Source organism: Cervus canadensis, chromosome 22 (genome assembly GCF_019320065.1).
Source record: "Cervus canadensis isolate Bull #8, Minnesota chromosome 22, ASM1932006v1, whole genome shotgun sequence".
Taxonomy (NCBI): domain Eukaryota; kingdom Metazoa; phylum Chordata; class Mammalia; order Artiodactyla; family Cervidae; genus Cervus; species Cervus canadensis.
This window is the reverse complement of record NC_057407.1, coordinates 15,466,973-15,481,559: the sequence shown is the minus strand read 5'-3', so window position 1 is coordinate 15,481,559 and position 14,587 is coordinate 15,466,973. Positions and strand designations below refer to the sequence as shown.

At 38.3% G+C, this 14,587-nt stretch overlaps 1 protein-coding gene across 1 annotated transcript in view; it reads left to right on the top strand.

Moving 5' to 3' along the window:
• Positions 1 to 14,587, top strand: part of ERC2 (ELKS/RAB6-interacting/CAST family member 2) — a 999,532-nt gene that overhangs the window by 450,938 nt on the left and 534,007 nt on the right. The window contains exon 10 of the mRNA XM_043441970.1: positions 10,546 to 10,683. Coding sequence (XP_043297905.1) covers positions 10,546 to 10,683 — 138 coding nt within the window. The remainder of the gene's footprint in view (positions 1 to 10,545; positions 10,684 to 14,587) is intronic.

The following is a 14,587-nucleotide window of genomic DNA, read 5'->3' as shown; positions in this document are numbered from 1 at the left end:
CATTTATCCCAGTGAAATGAAACCTTATGTTCATAGGAAAAACTAGTACATGAGTGTTCGTAGTTGACTATTTGTAATAGCTAAAAACTGGAAACAACCCAATGTCCTTTGATAGGTGAATGGTTAAGCAAACTGGTGTATCCTTACCATGGAATACTACTTCTCAATAAAAGGAATAAATTATTGGTAAACGTTAACAACTTGGCTGGGTCCTCAGAGAATCATACTGAGTGGAAAAAACCAATGTCAAAGGTTATGTACTTGATGACTACGCGTAGGTAATGTTTGTGAAATGACAGAATTGTGGAAATGGAGAGTAGATTTGTGATTGCCAGGTGTTAGGGATGAGGGCAAATGCAAGAGATAAGTGGCTGCAGTTACAGACATGCAATCTTTGTGGCCTTGGAATTTTTCTGTAACTTCACTTTGGTGGTGGTCATGATACAATTTCATAGAACTAAGCGCGCATACACACTCGAGTGAGCACACATAAAACTGGTGACATCTGAGTAAGTTCAGTGGGTTATATCAAGGTCAATTTCCTGGTTGTAATATTGTACTGTAGTTATTATGGTAGATGTTACCATTAGAGAAAGCTGGACAAAGAATGTAAGGGATCTCTTCATATTATGTTTTACAACTTCATGGAAACCTCAATCATCTTATTAAATGTCAAAAAAAAGCATTTAGGCATTTAGAATAGTGCCTGACCAGTATCATCATCCATATATATTTTTTTTATTATCATCATCATGTCATTGCTTGTTGTTCAGTTACTAAGCCATGTCTGACTCTTTGAGACCCTGTGGACTGCAGCACACCAGGCTCCCTTGTCCTTCACTATCTCCTGGAGTTTGCTCAGATTCGTGTCCATTGAGTTGATGATTCTATCTAACCATCCCATCCTTTGCTGCCCCCTTCTCCTCCTGCCCTCAGTCTTTCTCAGCATCAGGGTCTTTTCCAATGAGTCAACTCTTTGCATCAGGTGACCAAAGCATTGAAGCTTCAGCATCAGTCCTTCCAATGAATATTCAGGCTTACTTTCCTTTAGGATGGACTGGTTTGATCTCCTCACTATCCACAGGACTCTCAAGAGTCTTCTCCAGCACCACAGTTTGAAAGCATCAATTCTTTGTCATTCAGTGTTCTTTATGGTCCAACTATCATATCTGTACATGATTACTAGAGAACCCATAACTTTGAATATATAGACCTTTGTTGCCGAAGTGATGTCTCTGCTTTTTAATATGCTGTCTAGGTTGGTCATAGCTTTTCTTCCAAGCAGCAAGCATCTTTTAATTTCATGGGTTCAGTGATTTTGGAGCCCAACAAAATAAAATCTGTCACTGCTTCTACTTTCCCCTCCTCTATTTGCCATGAAGTGACAGCATTGGATGCCATGATCTTAGTTTTTTAAATGTTGACTTTCAAGTGAGCTTCATCACTCTCCTCTTTCACTCTTAAGAGATTCTTAGTTTCTCTTTACTTTCTGCTTTTAGAGTGGTGTCATCTTCATATCTGAAGTTTTTAATATTTCTCCCGTCGATCTTGATTTTAGCTTGTGATTCATCTAGCCTGGCATTTTTTATGATGTACTCTGCATGTAAGTTAAAATAAGCAGGCTGACAGTATAGAGCCCTTGTCTTATTCCTTTCCTAATTTTGAACCAGTCCATTGTTCCACTTTCTGGTTCTAACTGTTGCTTCTGGACCTGCGTACAGGTTTCCCAGGAGAGAGGTAAGGTGGTCTGGTATTCCCATCTCTTTAAGACTTTTCCACAATTTGTTGTGATCAACACAATCAAAGGCTTTAGCATATTCAGTGAAGCAGACATAAATATTTTTTTTTTGTAATTACCTTGCTTTCTCCATAATCCAATGAATGCTGGCAGTTTGGTCTCTGGTTCCTCTGCCTTTTCTAAACCCAGCTTGTATATCTGGAATTTCTTGGTTCCAGTACCATTGAATCCTCGCTTGAAGGATTTTAAGCATAACTTCACTGGCATGTGAAATGAGTGCAATTGTACTGTAGTTTGAAGATTCTTTGGCTTTGCTTTGGAATGAAAACTGACCTTTTCCAGTCCTGTGGCCACTGCTGAGTTTTCCAAATTTACTGTCATATTGAGTGCAGCACTCTAACAGCATCATCTTTTAGGATTTTAAATAGCTCAGCTGGAATTCCATCACCTCCACTAACTTTGTTCCTGTGATGCTTCCTAAGGCCCACTTGACTTTACACTCCAGGATGTCTGGATCTAGATGAGTGATCACACCATCACGGTTATCTGAGTCATTAAGAACTTTTCTGTACGATTCTTCTGTGTATTCTTGCCATCTGTTCTTAATCTCCTCTGCTTCTGTTAGGTCCTTACTGTTTCTCTCCTTGGTCATGTGCATCCTTGCATGAAATATTCCCTTGATATTGCCAGTTTTCTTGAAGAGATCTCTAGTCTTTCCCATTCTGTTGTTTTCCTCTATATCTTTGCATTGTTCACTTAAGAAGACTTTCTTATCTCCTTGCTATTCTTTGGAACTCTGCATTCAGATGGGTATATCTTTCCTTTTCTCCTTTGCCTTTCAATTCTCTTCTTTCCTCAGAAACTTGTAAAGCCTTGTTAGACAACCACTCTGCCTTCTTGCATTTCTTTTCCTTTGGGATGATTTTGGTCACTGCCTCCTGTAAAATGTTAGAAACCTTCATCCATAGCTCTTCAGGCACTCTGCCAGATCTAATCCCTTGAGTCTATTCATCACTCCCCTGTATAATTATAAGGTATTTGATTTAGGTTATACCTGAAAGGCCTAGTGGTTTTCCCTATGTTTTTCAATTTAAGCCTGAATTTTGCAATGTGGAGCTCATGACTTGAGCCACAGTCAGCTCCTGGTCTTGTTTTTACTGACTGTATAGAGCTTTCCATCGTCGACTGCAAAGGACATAATCCAGTTCAGTTCAGTCACTCAATCCTGTCTGACTCTTTGTGACCCCATGGACGGCAGCACGCCAGGCCTCCCTGTCCATCACCAACTCTTGGAGCCTGCTCAAACTCATGTCCATCGTGTTGGTGATGCCATCTAACCATCTCATTCTCTGTCGTCCCATTCTCCTCCCACTTTCCTAGCATCAGGGTCTTTTCCAGTGATTCAATTCTTTGCATCAGGTGGCCAAAGTAATGGAGTTTCAGCTTCAGCATCAGTCCTTGCAATGAATATTCAGAACTGATTTCCTTTAGGACTGATTGGTTGGATCTTCTTGCAGTCTAAGGGACTCTCAAGAGTCTTCTCCAACACCATGGTTCAAAAGCCTCAATTCTTCAGTGCTCTGCTTTCTTTATAGTCCAACTCTCACATCTATATATGACTGCTGGAAAAACCATAGCTTTGACTAGACGGACCTTTTTTGGCAACATAATGTCTCTGCTTTTTAATATGTTGTCTAAGTTGGTCATAACTTTTCTTCCAAGAAGCAAGCGTCTTTTAATTTCATGGCTGCAGTCACCATCTGTAGTGATTTTGGAGCCCCCCAAAATAACATTGTTTCCATAGTTTCCCCATCTATTTGCCATGTAGTGATGGAACTGGATGCCATAATCTTAGTTTTCTGAATGTTGAGTTTTAAGCCAACTTTTTTACTCTCCTCTTTCATATAATCAGACATAATCAATCTGATTTTAATATTGATCATTTGGTGATGTCCATGTGTAGAGTCATCTCTTGGGTTTTTAGAAAAGTGTGTTTGCTGTGACCAGAACGTTCTCTTAACAAAACTCTCTTAGCCTTTGCCCTGATTCATTTTGTGCTCCAAGACCAAACCTGCCTATTATTCCTGGTGTCTCTTGACTGCCTGCTTTTGCATTCCAGTCCCCTATGATGCAATGGATATCTTTTTTGGTGTTAATTCTAGAAGGTCTTATAGGTGTTCATAGCACTGGTCAACTTCAGATTCTTTGGCATCCATGTTTGAGGCATAGACTTGGATTACTGTGATGTTGAATGGTTTGCCTCGGGAACACAGTGCTACGTAGGTTAGAAATTCCAGTGCAGCTTTTAGACTGAGGACAGACTTCTGTAGCTCTGTCTGAACAACAACTTCATAAACAGATTCCCTTAGTCTTCATCCAGACCCTAATGATGACAGTGATGTTGCTCAGAAGAAGAGGCAAGTTGAGAATGTAGGTTCTTGGAATAATGCTGTTGTACCCAGTACCTAACTTAACTTTTTTATAAAATGAAAGTTTATTTTTATTTAAATTTTTGACCTTGTAAAAATAATTGCATCAGAGATACCAAATTAAAATTTCACACATTCCAATGTTTTGTTTTCTACATAATTTAAGAGACCATTGCATTTACAAGAACTGTTTATGTTTTTAGGCACACAATCTATAAAGATATAATTTTCTGATATTGACAACTGTAAGGGTTGGGGACAAAAGTGTAAAAAAAAAGCTCTCCTTTTGTATGTTATTGAAGTTATGCTGGTATAAATTCAAATTAAGTGTTGTAACTTAGGATGGTAAATGTAATTCCCATGATAACTACAAAGAAAATTTTTATAGAATATACTCAAAAGAAAATAAAAGAATGTGACCATTTCACTACAAGAAGCCACTAAGCACAAAAGAAGACAATCATGCAGGAAATGAGGGACAAAGATGTTTTAAAGTATATAACATATACAGGAAACAAATAGCAAAATGACAGAATATGTCCTTCCTTTCCAGTAATTACTTCAATTGCAAATGACTAAACTTTTCAATGGAAAGATAGAGATTGACAGAATAGATTAAGGGAGAAAAAGAAAAAAAGCATGATCCAAGTAAGTATATGCTGTCTACAAAAGCTTTACTTTAGATCCAAAAACACAAATAGTGGTCGAAAAATATGTTCATCCAAATAGTAACTGAGAGAGAGCCAGGGTAGTTAATACTAACATCAGTCAAAATAGACTTTAAATTCAAATAGAAACAGAGAAAGGCATTATAAATTAATAAAAGTTTCAGTACAAGAAGATACGACAATTATAAATATTTATGTACCTAATGACAGACCATCATTATATATAAGGCAGTTTTGCAATAGTAGTTGGAGACGTCAATATTCTACTCTCAATAATAGAACAACTAGAGAGAGTATAAGTAGGGAAATAGAAGACTTAACACAATAAACCAATGAGATCTAACAAGTCATGTTCAGAATACTCAACAATAGCACATACATTGTTTTCAGATGTATGAAGGACATTTTTCAGGATAGAACATTTGTTGGGCTGTAAATTAAATGTCAGTAGATTTAAAAAGATAGATGATATCATGCAAAATGTTTTTTTTTTTCCTACTACAGGAGAAGTTAGATATCAGTAATAGAAGGAAAACTAAAAAAGTCACAAATGTGTGAAAATTAAACAACACACTCAAGCAGCCAATGGATCAAAACAGAAATCAGAAGGGAAATTAGAATATTTGTGTGAATGAAAATAAAAACACAACATACCAAAACTTATGGGATGCAGTGAAAGCAATACTAAGGGTGAAAAATGTAGCTATAAATGCTTGCATTAAGAAAAAAAATCTCAAATCAACAACTTAACTTTACAGATTAAGAAACTAAAAAAGGAAAACTAAATTCAAACCTAGCATAAGGAAGAAAACAAAGAATAGAACAGAGATAAACGAAAGACTAGAAAAATGATAAGAGAAAATCAATGAAATCAAAATTTGGTTCTTTGAAAAGCTCAACAAAATTGACAAACCTTTAACTAGGTGGATTAAGAAAAAAAATGAAAAATTTAATTACTAAGATGAGAAAGTGGAGATATTCCTACCAATTCTATAGAAACATAAAGGATTATAAGGGTTTATAAGTAAGTACTATAAACAATTGTGTGCTAACAAATTGATCACCTAGATGAAATGATGGACCTGATGACTTCACTGGTGAAGCTGTATTTGTGCTATAAGTCTCAGTTTCTGGTATTCTGCAGCTGGGGCAACAGGGTCTGCACCAGGCCAGTTGCATCAAAACTTTGGGCTCTGTTCTGTATTATTTTCTCTAACCCTGGTTCTCCAGTATTCCTGGCCATTTGTTTATACTTAAACCAGCCTGAGATGTTCTTACTGATTTAGCTAAAAGGTTTGACTGATACCTTAGATGTGGATAACAGAAATTATAGTGATATGTGATATGGAGAAAAGAAAATGTTTTTTAGTAACTAATTTCACAACTCTATAAAGAAACAGCCAAAAAAAAATAACTTTGTGTAATATTTGAAAGCATAAAGATTCCTCAGCATATGTAAAGTATTCTGACTGTATATAGTGCTTCTTCATGCTTTTAATTTCTTCTTTGTAGGATCTAAGAGCTGAAGGGACTCAGCTATCACCTGGTCTGGTCTATTCCTTTCACACAAGACATTCTCTTTAGGGTTGCTTCCTTCCTTCCTTCTTTTATTCATTCAGTAAGTAAATAACACGTTATTGCTAACACAGTTGGGTGTTGTGTCCAGAAATACAGAGTGAGTATGACAGAATTCTTAATGGAACTCACAGTCACATTGTAAAGAGACAAGTAAAGAGGCAATTTGAAAAGTGTGTGAAAAGTAGGGGACTTAGCCTGGGCCAGAGTGGGTGTTATGAAAAGAAGGCTTCCTGGAGGGGTTAAGGAATATGTTGATATCTAAATGTTTGAATAGAACTTGGTTAAAAAAAAAAAAAAAAAAGATGAGAAGAATTTCCCAAGCAGAAAAAATGAAGGCAAAGATGAGAGGCTATGAAGAAGCTAGTGCTGGGAGGACGTGGGAGAGTTTAGTCAAGGCTGGGGGATGGTGGAAGACCAGTGAGCCTTCCCATGAGGGGCCTCTTCTATGACGTCAGGCAGTTTGGGCTTTATCTGGAGGCAATGAGGGAACAGTTGAAGAGTTCTAAGGAAAAAAGTCATTCAGTGAGATCTGCATTGTAGGAAGGTGATGTGCTGAAATTTGGAGACCAAATGGGAGGGGGAACAAATGTGGAGTCAAGAAGGATGCTGCTGTTCAGTCAGTGACAATGCCCACTGGGGACCACATTTGTGTGAACACTCACCAAAAATCTCCCTCTGGGCATTGACCCTCCTTGAACTTGGCAGAGCTGAGTTTTCAGTAGTCAGCTTGAAGTCATTATGATCAGGGCTGCCCAGTGACCCCCAGGACCTGCGCTCTCCCTGACCCATACCTCCTCTCCAGTGGTCTGCTCTGGGAGGTACAGGTACCACTGCAGCAAGGCTGTCTCCTTCTGAGTTGTCCAGCTCTGATGAAAAGGTGGCTTAATTCAAAGGCAAGGACAGCCCTGTGCTCAGGTCCATCTCTTATTTTATCAAGTCACAGTGACCAAAGAGTTGACTATGTTGCTTAGGTGTATTCCATTTTTTGTAGCCTGTGCAATTTCTCACAAAATCCTCTCTCTCCATTCCCAGACCTCCCCATCCTAATCCTAGTTTTCAATTTGCTTGTTTTCCACTGCCTGCTATTTGAACCTATATAACCTCACCCTTTGAAGAAAAATTTGCACCTTTTTTTTTTTGTAAATGTTTGTTGTTAATGATTTATGAACATTAGAAAGCTGCAAAATAATTTTTTGAAAGATACAGAATTTACATTTATCCCATTTCCTAATTTTAAGAATTGAGTCCTCCTTTCTTAGAATAACAAAGAAATAAAGAGTTGGACATGACTTAGCAAGTGAACAATAAAAACAAAAATTTCCTCCTACAATGAGTCCTTTTATAATAAAAAGTACAAACTTATTGTTCAAAACATATTCAAAGAATCATTCTGATATTTTGTAGTTGATCTTAAATATCTTTTATTCTGTTATATTCAGGAAAAGCAAGCTGACAGATTTAGGAAAGTATAAAGAAGAATTGTAAAATCAAATATACCAAATAATATTTTAATGAATTACATATATCTATATTTCTATACCAAATTTTTTTCTTTTTACATACAAACATCATATGATTTTGCATTCTACTCTTTTTCCTCTTCAGTCCTTTTCTACTTAGTTATCAATAGCATGAAATATGATTTTAAATACTAGCATAATGGTTTAAATTTTTATATATAAATGTAAATTGAAAATGACTCATAATCTCTCCATCCAGATAATGTTGATCGGCATTAAAAATGCATAAAACTTACATGGTTAGAAAGTTCAAACAAAACACTACAGAAATATAAGAAAATGAGAAACAGAAGCTCACTTCCACCCTTTTGCACTCTGGACCTTTTCCCCAAAGTTAAACACAGTTACAATTTCTTGTCATTTTTTTCCAGAAAAAAAATGTACTTTTGGTTGATATATGTATCTATTTGTAGTTTTATTTTTTATTTACACTACAGGCTATGTTCCCCACCCTAGTCTGTACTTTGTCTTTATTAAGAATCATTCTTGGCGATCTTTGTGCAACATTTTTAAAGTGGTATATCCCTTGCTCTGTACATGTCTCCATTTCCAGATCTGTTTTTCAGTCTTGTCTGTGAAATAACTGGCTCTTCTGCTGAGTTCTTAGATGTGAGATCAGTAGCTGTGTTGCTCCTGTGTCTCCAGGTCTCACCAGCCCACATTTCTCCAGCTCTTATCTCCTACCTGCATACTCCTTGGACCACTGACCCTCCATATCCTTAATCTCCCCAGTAATTGAGAAGGCCCCAGAGAGTCTCACACAGGCTCACAGCAGTCTTCTTTAGCCTCTATTTCCAGTGCCTGAAGTCCTTTGAAATCAGTGGTGCTGTTGCCCCAAGGCTGATGCTCTGAGAGACAGTCTCTCCTTTATCCAGGGCACTGTGTCCCATTGTCTTCCAGGCTGGAGAACTTAAATCAGTTTGCTTGGAGCTGCCATGGATTTGCACACATATGTGGACACAGATGTGGATGTGAGTGTACTCAAAAATAATAACACACAGTCTCTCGCAAGGGTTAGTCCTCTCAGCTGCTGAATTATATAGAGCGACTGTCATTCTGACATGTAATCACCCATGTTTTTGGTCACTCGTATATTTGCTTATGGTGTCCTGTAATCGCATGAACACTTGTCTGGAGTGGAGGGAGCCTTTGTTTTGACGGCAGATGATTATACCTTTTGAGTTCCTGTGTTTTCCATGGAGGGACAGCGAATTCTCACAGTGGTAGCTGAATAGGAACACAGTGCACTTTGATGAAGTAAAAGGTTAGTTATTTCATCTAAACCAGGATGTCTGTCTCAAGGCAGAAAAACATTTAAAAAAGTACATTGACAAAAAGGGGAAGAAGAAGAATGAGGAGAAGGGGAATGAATAAAAAAAGGAGGGAGCAAAGAAAAGTGGGAAGAATGGAAGTAGGAAAAGTCCATCTCCATTAGCCCACATCCGTTTTAGCCATTTGAAAAATTATTCACATCTTCTGTCCTCAGATTGAGGGTCAGCAGGGTCATTATCTTTGCATTCAGAGCTTTTATGGTGCTGCTCTTGCTGCCACCTTCGCTGTCACGCTGCCTCCTCCTCATTATTGCTTCTACTCTGGTCATTATTTGTGTTGCCATTCCAGATTCATGCTACATGAATCAAGTAATCCCAAAATTTGTTTGAGTTGCACATTGTGAAACATGCATTTGGAATGATTTCCTGAGAAAGCCTGCGTGCAGAATACAAATATTTTGAATGGACTTATCTTAGAGTTGTACTGCTTTTTTTCCTTGTCATTTTAAAACCCTTAATATGAATAAATTGTTTGTACAGTGGGACTTTTTTTTAATCCTTAGATAAGAAATACATGGTTTGAAAGCGGAGAATAAAAACATGAATGATAATGTATGCAGTGCCCAAGAGAAAGTCCTTGCTGTTGCTCCTGAGCAGGCGTTATAATCGGCTATTTGGTGTGTTTATTTCAGGCTGCAGATAGTGGATAAAAGTGGCTGGTTGGTTGCCAGCACATGACTTACTTGCCAAATGGAGTGTTTAGTACTTGTTACATTTGATTTATATCACAAGTTCTTCCCATTAACAGTCTACTGGTGATAACCTACTTGGCTTTTCATGTGGTTACTTTGAAACAGCCACTTGGCAGCATTGGGCATATCGCAGGAAGTCTAATGCTGAATAAAGGAGTGAGTGGATGACTGCATGGGTTCTGCCATATACTGATACGGTGCTCAGTGCTCACCCAGGATGTGTCTGTCCATTGAATGGATTCTGCATATACTTTTCTCTGATTCACTGCCCCAAGATTAGGTTTGTGGACACAAGACTTAAAGGGCTAGTGAAAGGGATAGAAATAGAAATAATAGTGCTTATATGTCTGAAGGGCTTGCATTTGCATGGAAGGAGATATTCTGCTCATCTCTATTGCCGTTTAAACACAAAGTTGAATTACATGGAAGAAAGACGGTCTCGTCAAAATGGCCTTGATTCTAAACAGTGTAACCTCCTAATACCAACAAGTTCCATAATCTTGGGTCTTTTTTTGTTTTTTCCCCCACAGATCCACTGTACTGGATATGTAATGAACTGTGTATTAAATATGGTGATTTTTACTTTCAGATTGAGAATTTACAAGAACAACTTAGGGATAAAGACAAGCAACTGACCAATCTGAAAGACAGAGTGAAGTCCTTGCAGACTGATTCCAGTAACACAGACACTGCGCTGGCGACTCTCGAGGAGGCTTTGTCAGAGAAGGTGAGCTTGGACTAAACATTAGCTGTGGTATGGTTCAGGGAAATGTGGTTGGGAGTAAATGGTCCAAATGCATTTGAATGTGCTTGTTTTTCTCCGTGTACTCACACCAATCCTAGTACCAGCCGGGCCTTCCCTTCCCATGTAATCTTCAGCAGTAGACTCAGCATGCTGAAGCCATTGGCATCTTTTTGAAATACATACTTGATCACTTCACCCTTGGCACTGCTTAAAAACCTCCACTGCCTTGCCATTGTTTTTAGGATGATGGAAACTGAAATCTTTAACCTTGGCCTTAGGGTCCATCCTGTCATGTTCTCTGGCTCTCACCTGATTAGCCACTTCTCTGCCTGCCTCCTCTACCTTCCTCCCTCCTTCCATCCCTTCCATTCATTTTTCCTTCCTCCTTTTCCAGCCTTATCCCCATCTCTCTTCCCTCAGACTTTGTGCTCTAGCCATTGCTGACCTTCTAGATTCTTAAGTGCACCATTATTTCCTCCTGCCTCAGACCCTTTGCACATGTTATTGTTGAGCCTGGAATGTTCTTTATTCCCTTCAGATTTAATTCTTCTTCTTCTGAGAGCTGAGAAGCTGTATTGCACAGAGTCAAGATTGTGGATATTGGAGCCAGACTTGTAGGTTTCAAATCTTAGGTCTGACAGTTAATACTTTGGATAAGTTATTTAACCTCTCACTTTCTCAGTTTCCTCATTTGTAAATGAGGATAATAATAGTACCTACTTTAGTGGATTATATTGAGGAGAAAATGCTTTAATATATGGAACGTGTTTAGGATAATAGGTGTATATTAATTTATAACTATTATTATTATCAATCACTTCCTTGGGGAAGCCTCTTAGGTAAAATCCTCTACCATGTTTTCATGAATACCATGAATTTCCCAGAGCTCTTGTAACAATCTTAATTGTTCATTTTTCTGTTTTAATGTGATTAATTGGTTTTATCTGCTAGACTCCAAGCCCAAGCATACCTGTACATGTGTTACTCGTGTGTGTTGGCTCACCTTCCCCCAGTGCCTAGTGCACTATCCTGGGTGTTGATGGAGTGAGCCACCACCACATGACAGGCACTTTTGTGGGCACCAGGGATCCAGCAGAGAAAAGAAGTGGTGAAAATCCTGGCTGTCACGGAGGTTAGATTCTAATGGGACTGAAGAGACGTAGAAAATAAACAAATAAAACACGGGAGACTTCAGAGAGTAATACTTTCCGTAGAAGGAAGCAAAGGGAGGGTTCAGGGAATGCTGGTGTGGAATGACCAGGTCAGGGCTCACTAAGAAGGGGGCATATAAGGAAAGACCTGAGGAAAGAGGGATGAGCCATGAGCACTTCTGGAGGGAGAATGTACTGGAGGGAATCAAGAGCAGGGGGGGAGCGGTGGGTGGAAAGGGAGTATTCCTTGAAGGGCCTTGTGAGAAAGGATGTAAAACTTTGACTTTCACTCTGAAGGGGGTAGGAAGCCATTTGGAAGTCTTAGTTCTGACTGATGTTTAAAAGGATTTCTTTGACCAAAAGAATGAAGGAAATCTATTAGGCAAATAGGTCATTCTGATGTTTACTGATTCCTAAAATGATTTCTAGTCCATTTCATTCTATCCTAGTTAGTTCCTTCATTCTCTGGGCACTTTTGTACTCTTCCCCACTGTGGGTGTGTTGTGTGCTGGGTTGGGCACCAGTAGGCCTTGGAGTTGAATCTGCATGTTAATATCCCCCATCACTTCCTAAGTGTCGAAGAATCAGTACCCAAGAGCAGATGAGGTAAAGTTTGCAAGGATTCTGAAGAAAGACAGCTTATTTTTGGTTGGACATATCATGAATCAATGCAGTCTTTAAGTAGGTCCATGTTATTGACATGATTATTTTCAAACTTTGAAGCAAAGAAAAATCTTAAGTTTTAAAGTATGTAAGTAGACCCCATTATGCTGTTTTTCTGTGTCTTTCTCATCATTTCTTATTCTGTAGCACTTTGTAGGATTTCCCGCAAATGCAAGAGGTACTGGTATCTTTTGTTGTCTGTTTTGTTTTGGATTTCACACTGTAATAACAGCATTGTTTCCTACTGTTTTCCCTGTTATCATAAACCATGAGGTAATGAGGTCCAGTGGATGGTGGCCTAGGAGCCAGTCTGAGCTCTGCCACTAACTGGGTGACCTTGACAAATAACTCTCATTCCCTGGGCCTCAAATTGCCCATTTGTAGTATGGGGGAATTGAATAGCCCACTGATTCCAGGAGTCGGTGAATCTTAAAGAAGTTTTATCTGACGTCTACATCAGAATCACCAGGAGATGTCTGTCAAAAGTATAATTATCAGGCCCCATGTATACCTCCTGAATCAGAGCCTCGAGTAGAGCTGAGAACTCTGCACTTCATCACACTCTCTGGGAGACTGTGATGTACACTCTAACCTAAGAATCACTGCTCTGTGCTAAACACACAGAACGTAAACAAGCAGCCAGATTTCAATGGCTAGGTAGTCTTAATGTTCCTATTAAAATTGTAAGTTTACAACTTTAAATTATAAAAGATGAGATTTTATTTGGAAAAATAAGAATAAGATGATTTTTCAGGGAAAATATTCTTTTTACAATCTTCAAGAATTTAGTATCAAAACTTTCTAGTAGTAATTTTGTTTATAAAATTTGAATGGAAGAATGTTGTTTCAAAAACTGTGAATGATTATGTATCCCTTCTGCAGTCTTTCAGTGACATGATGTCAGTCCATTTGTACCCTTGATTTCTTTCTCCAAATATACAGAAATAAACTTACACCATATACTTTTCCATATCATGAATTCTTGGCAGGATTTTATCCTTTTCCCCCTACTGAGATTTGATTTATTCTAGTTTAAGTCCCAAAACAATTATTGAATCTGAAACTACTCCTTTTACTTACGCACTTCCTCTGAGATTTAAGGGAGGCCAAGGAAGGAAATCTGGGGGTCTATGGGAGTCTGACCCCCTCAAACTGTCCCCACTACTTGATAATTGCATCACATGGGGCAAATCTGTTTTCCTCTCAGTACCTTATCTTCAAAACATACATTTAAACTAGCTGACCTCTGAATTCCACTATCTTTTGGAATTACCTTGACAATAATTATTCAGTTTGTTGATCCACAGTCTTAGGCATATGAAATCTGTACTGAACTGTACATGAGGAGTTGAGAACTCAGATGCCATGTAGGGTCAGGAAGGAGCAAAAATGAGCGAAGGAGCAAAAAAAAAAAAAATGAGTGAAGTGGGTTTGGTGTTAAGCAGTTCGGACTGCTGGTGACTATGACAAGCTGGAGCATTGTTGACTTACCTCAAAATGTTCGAGTTCAGATTTTAAAATATGATGCTCAAGTTGAACAAAATAGCTCTGTGGGGCAGCTTTGGTCAGTGAGCTATTGGTTTCCAAACCCTATATGCATCTAACTTTTAGCCTTTTACCTGATTAAGAATAAATGCAAACACAGAGGGAATTTTCAAAAGGTGCCAAAAATCAGAGCATCAATGTATTTGAAAAAAGGACAAAGCAATTTGATAGGAACTGGAAAATTTCCCTGTCAGGGGATAAAGAATAGTAGATTTATTTTTAAGTGTTTATATTCCAGTGGATATCACACTTCTATATGTATCCAAAATAATCTTGTCTTCTAGAGCAGGGGTCCCCAACCTCTGGGATCTAATGCCTGATGATCTGAGGTGGAGCTGATATAATAATAGAAATAAAGTGCACAGTAAATGTAATGAGCTTGAATCATCCTGAAACCATCGCCCCCACCCCCGCCTCAGTACATGGAAAAATTGTCTTCCATGAAACTGGTCCCTGCCAAAAATATTGGGGACCACTAATCAAGAAAACTTCTTAAAATATAGTTCCCTGGGTCCCATGTCCTAGTG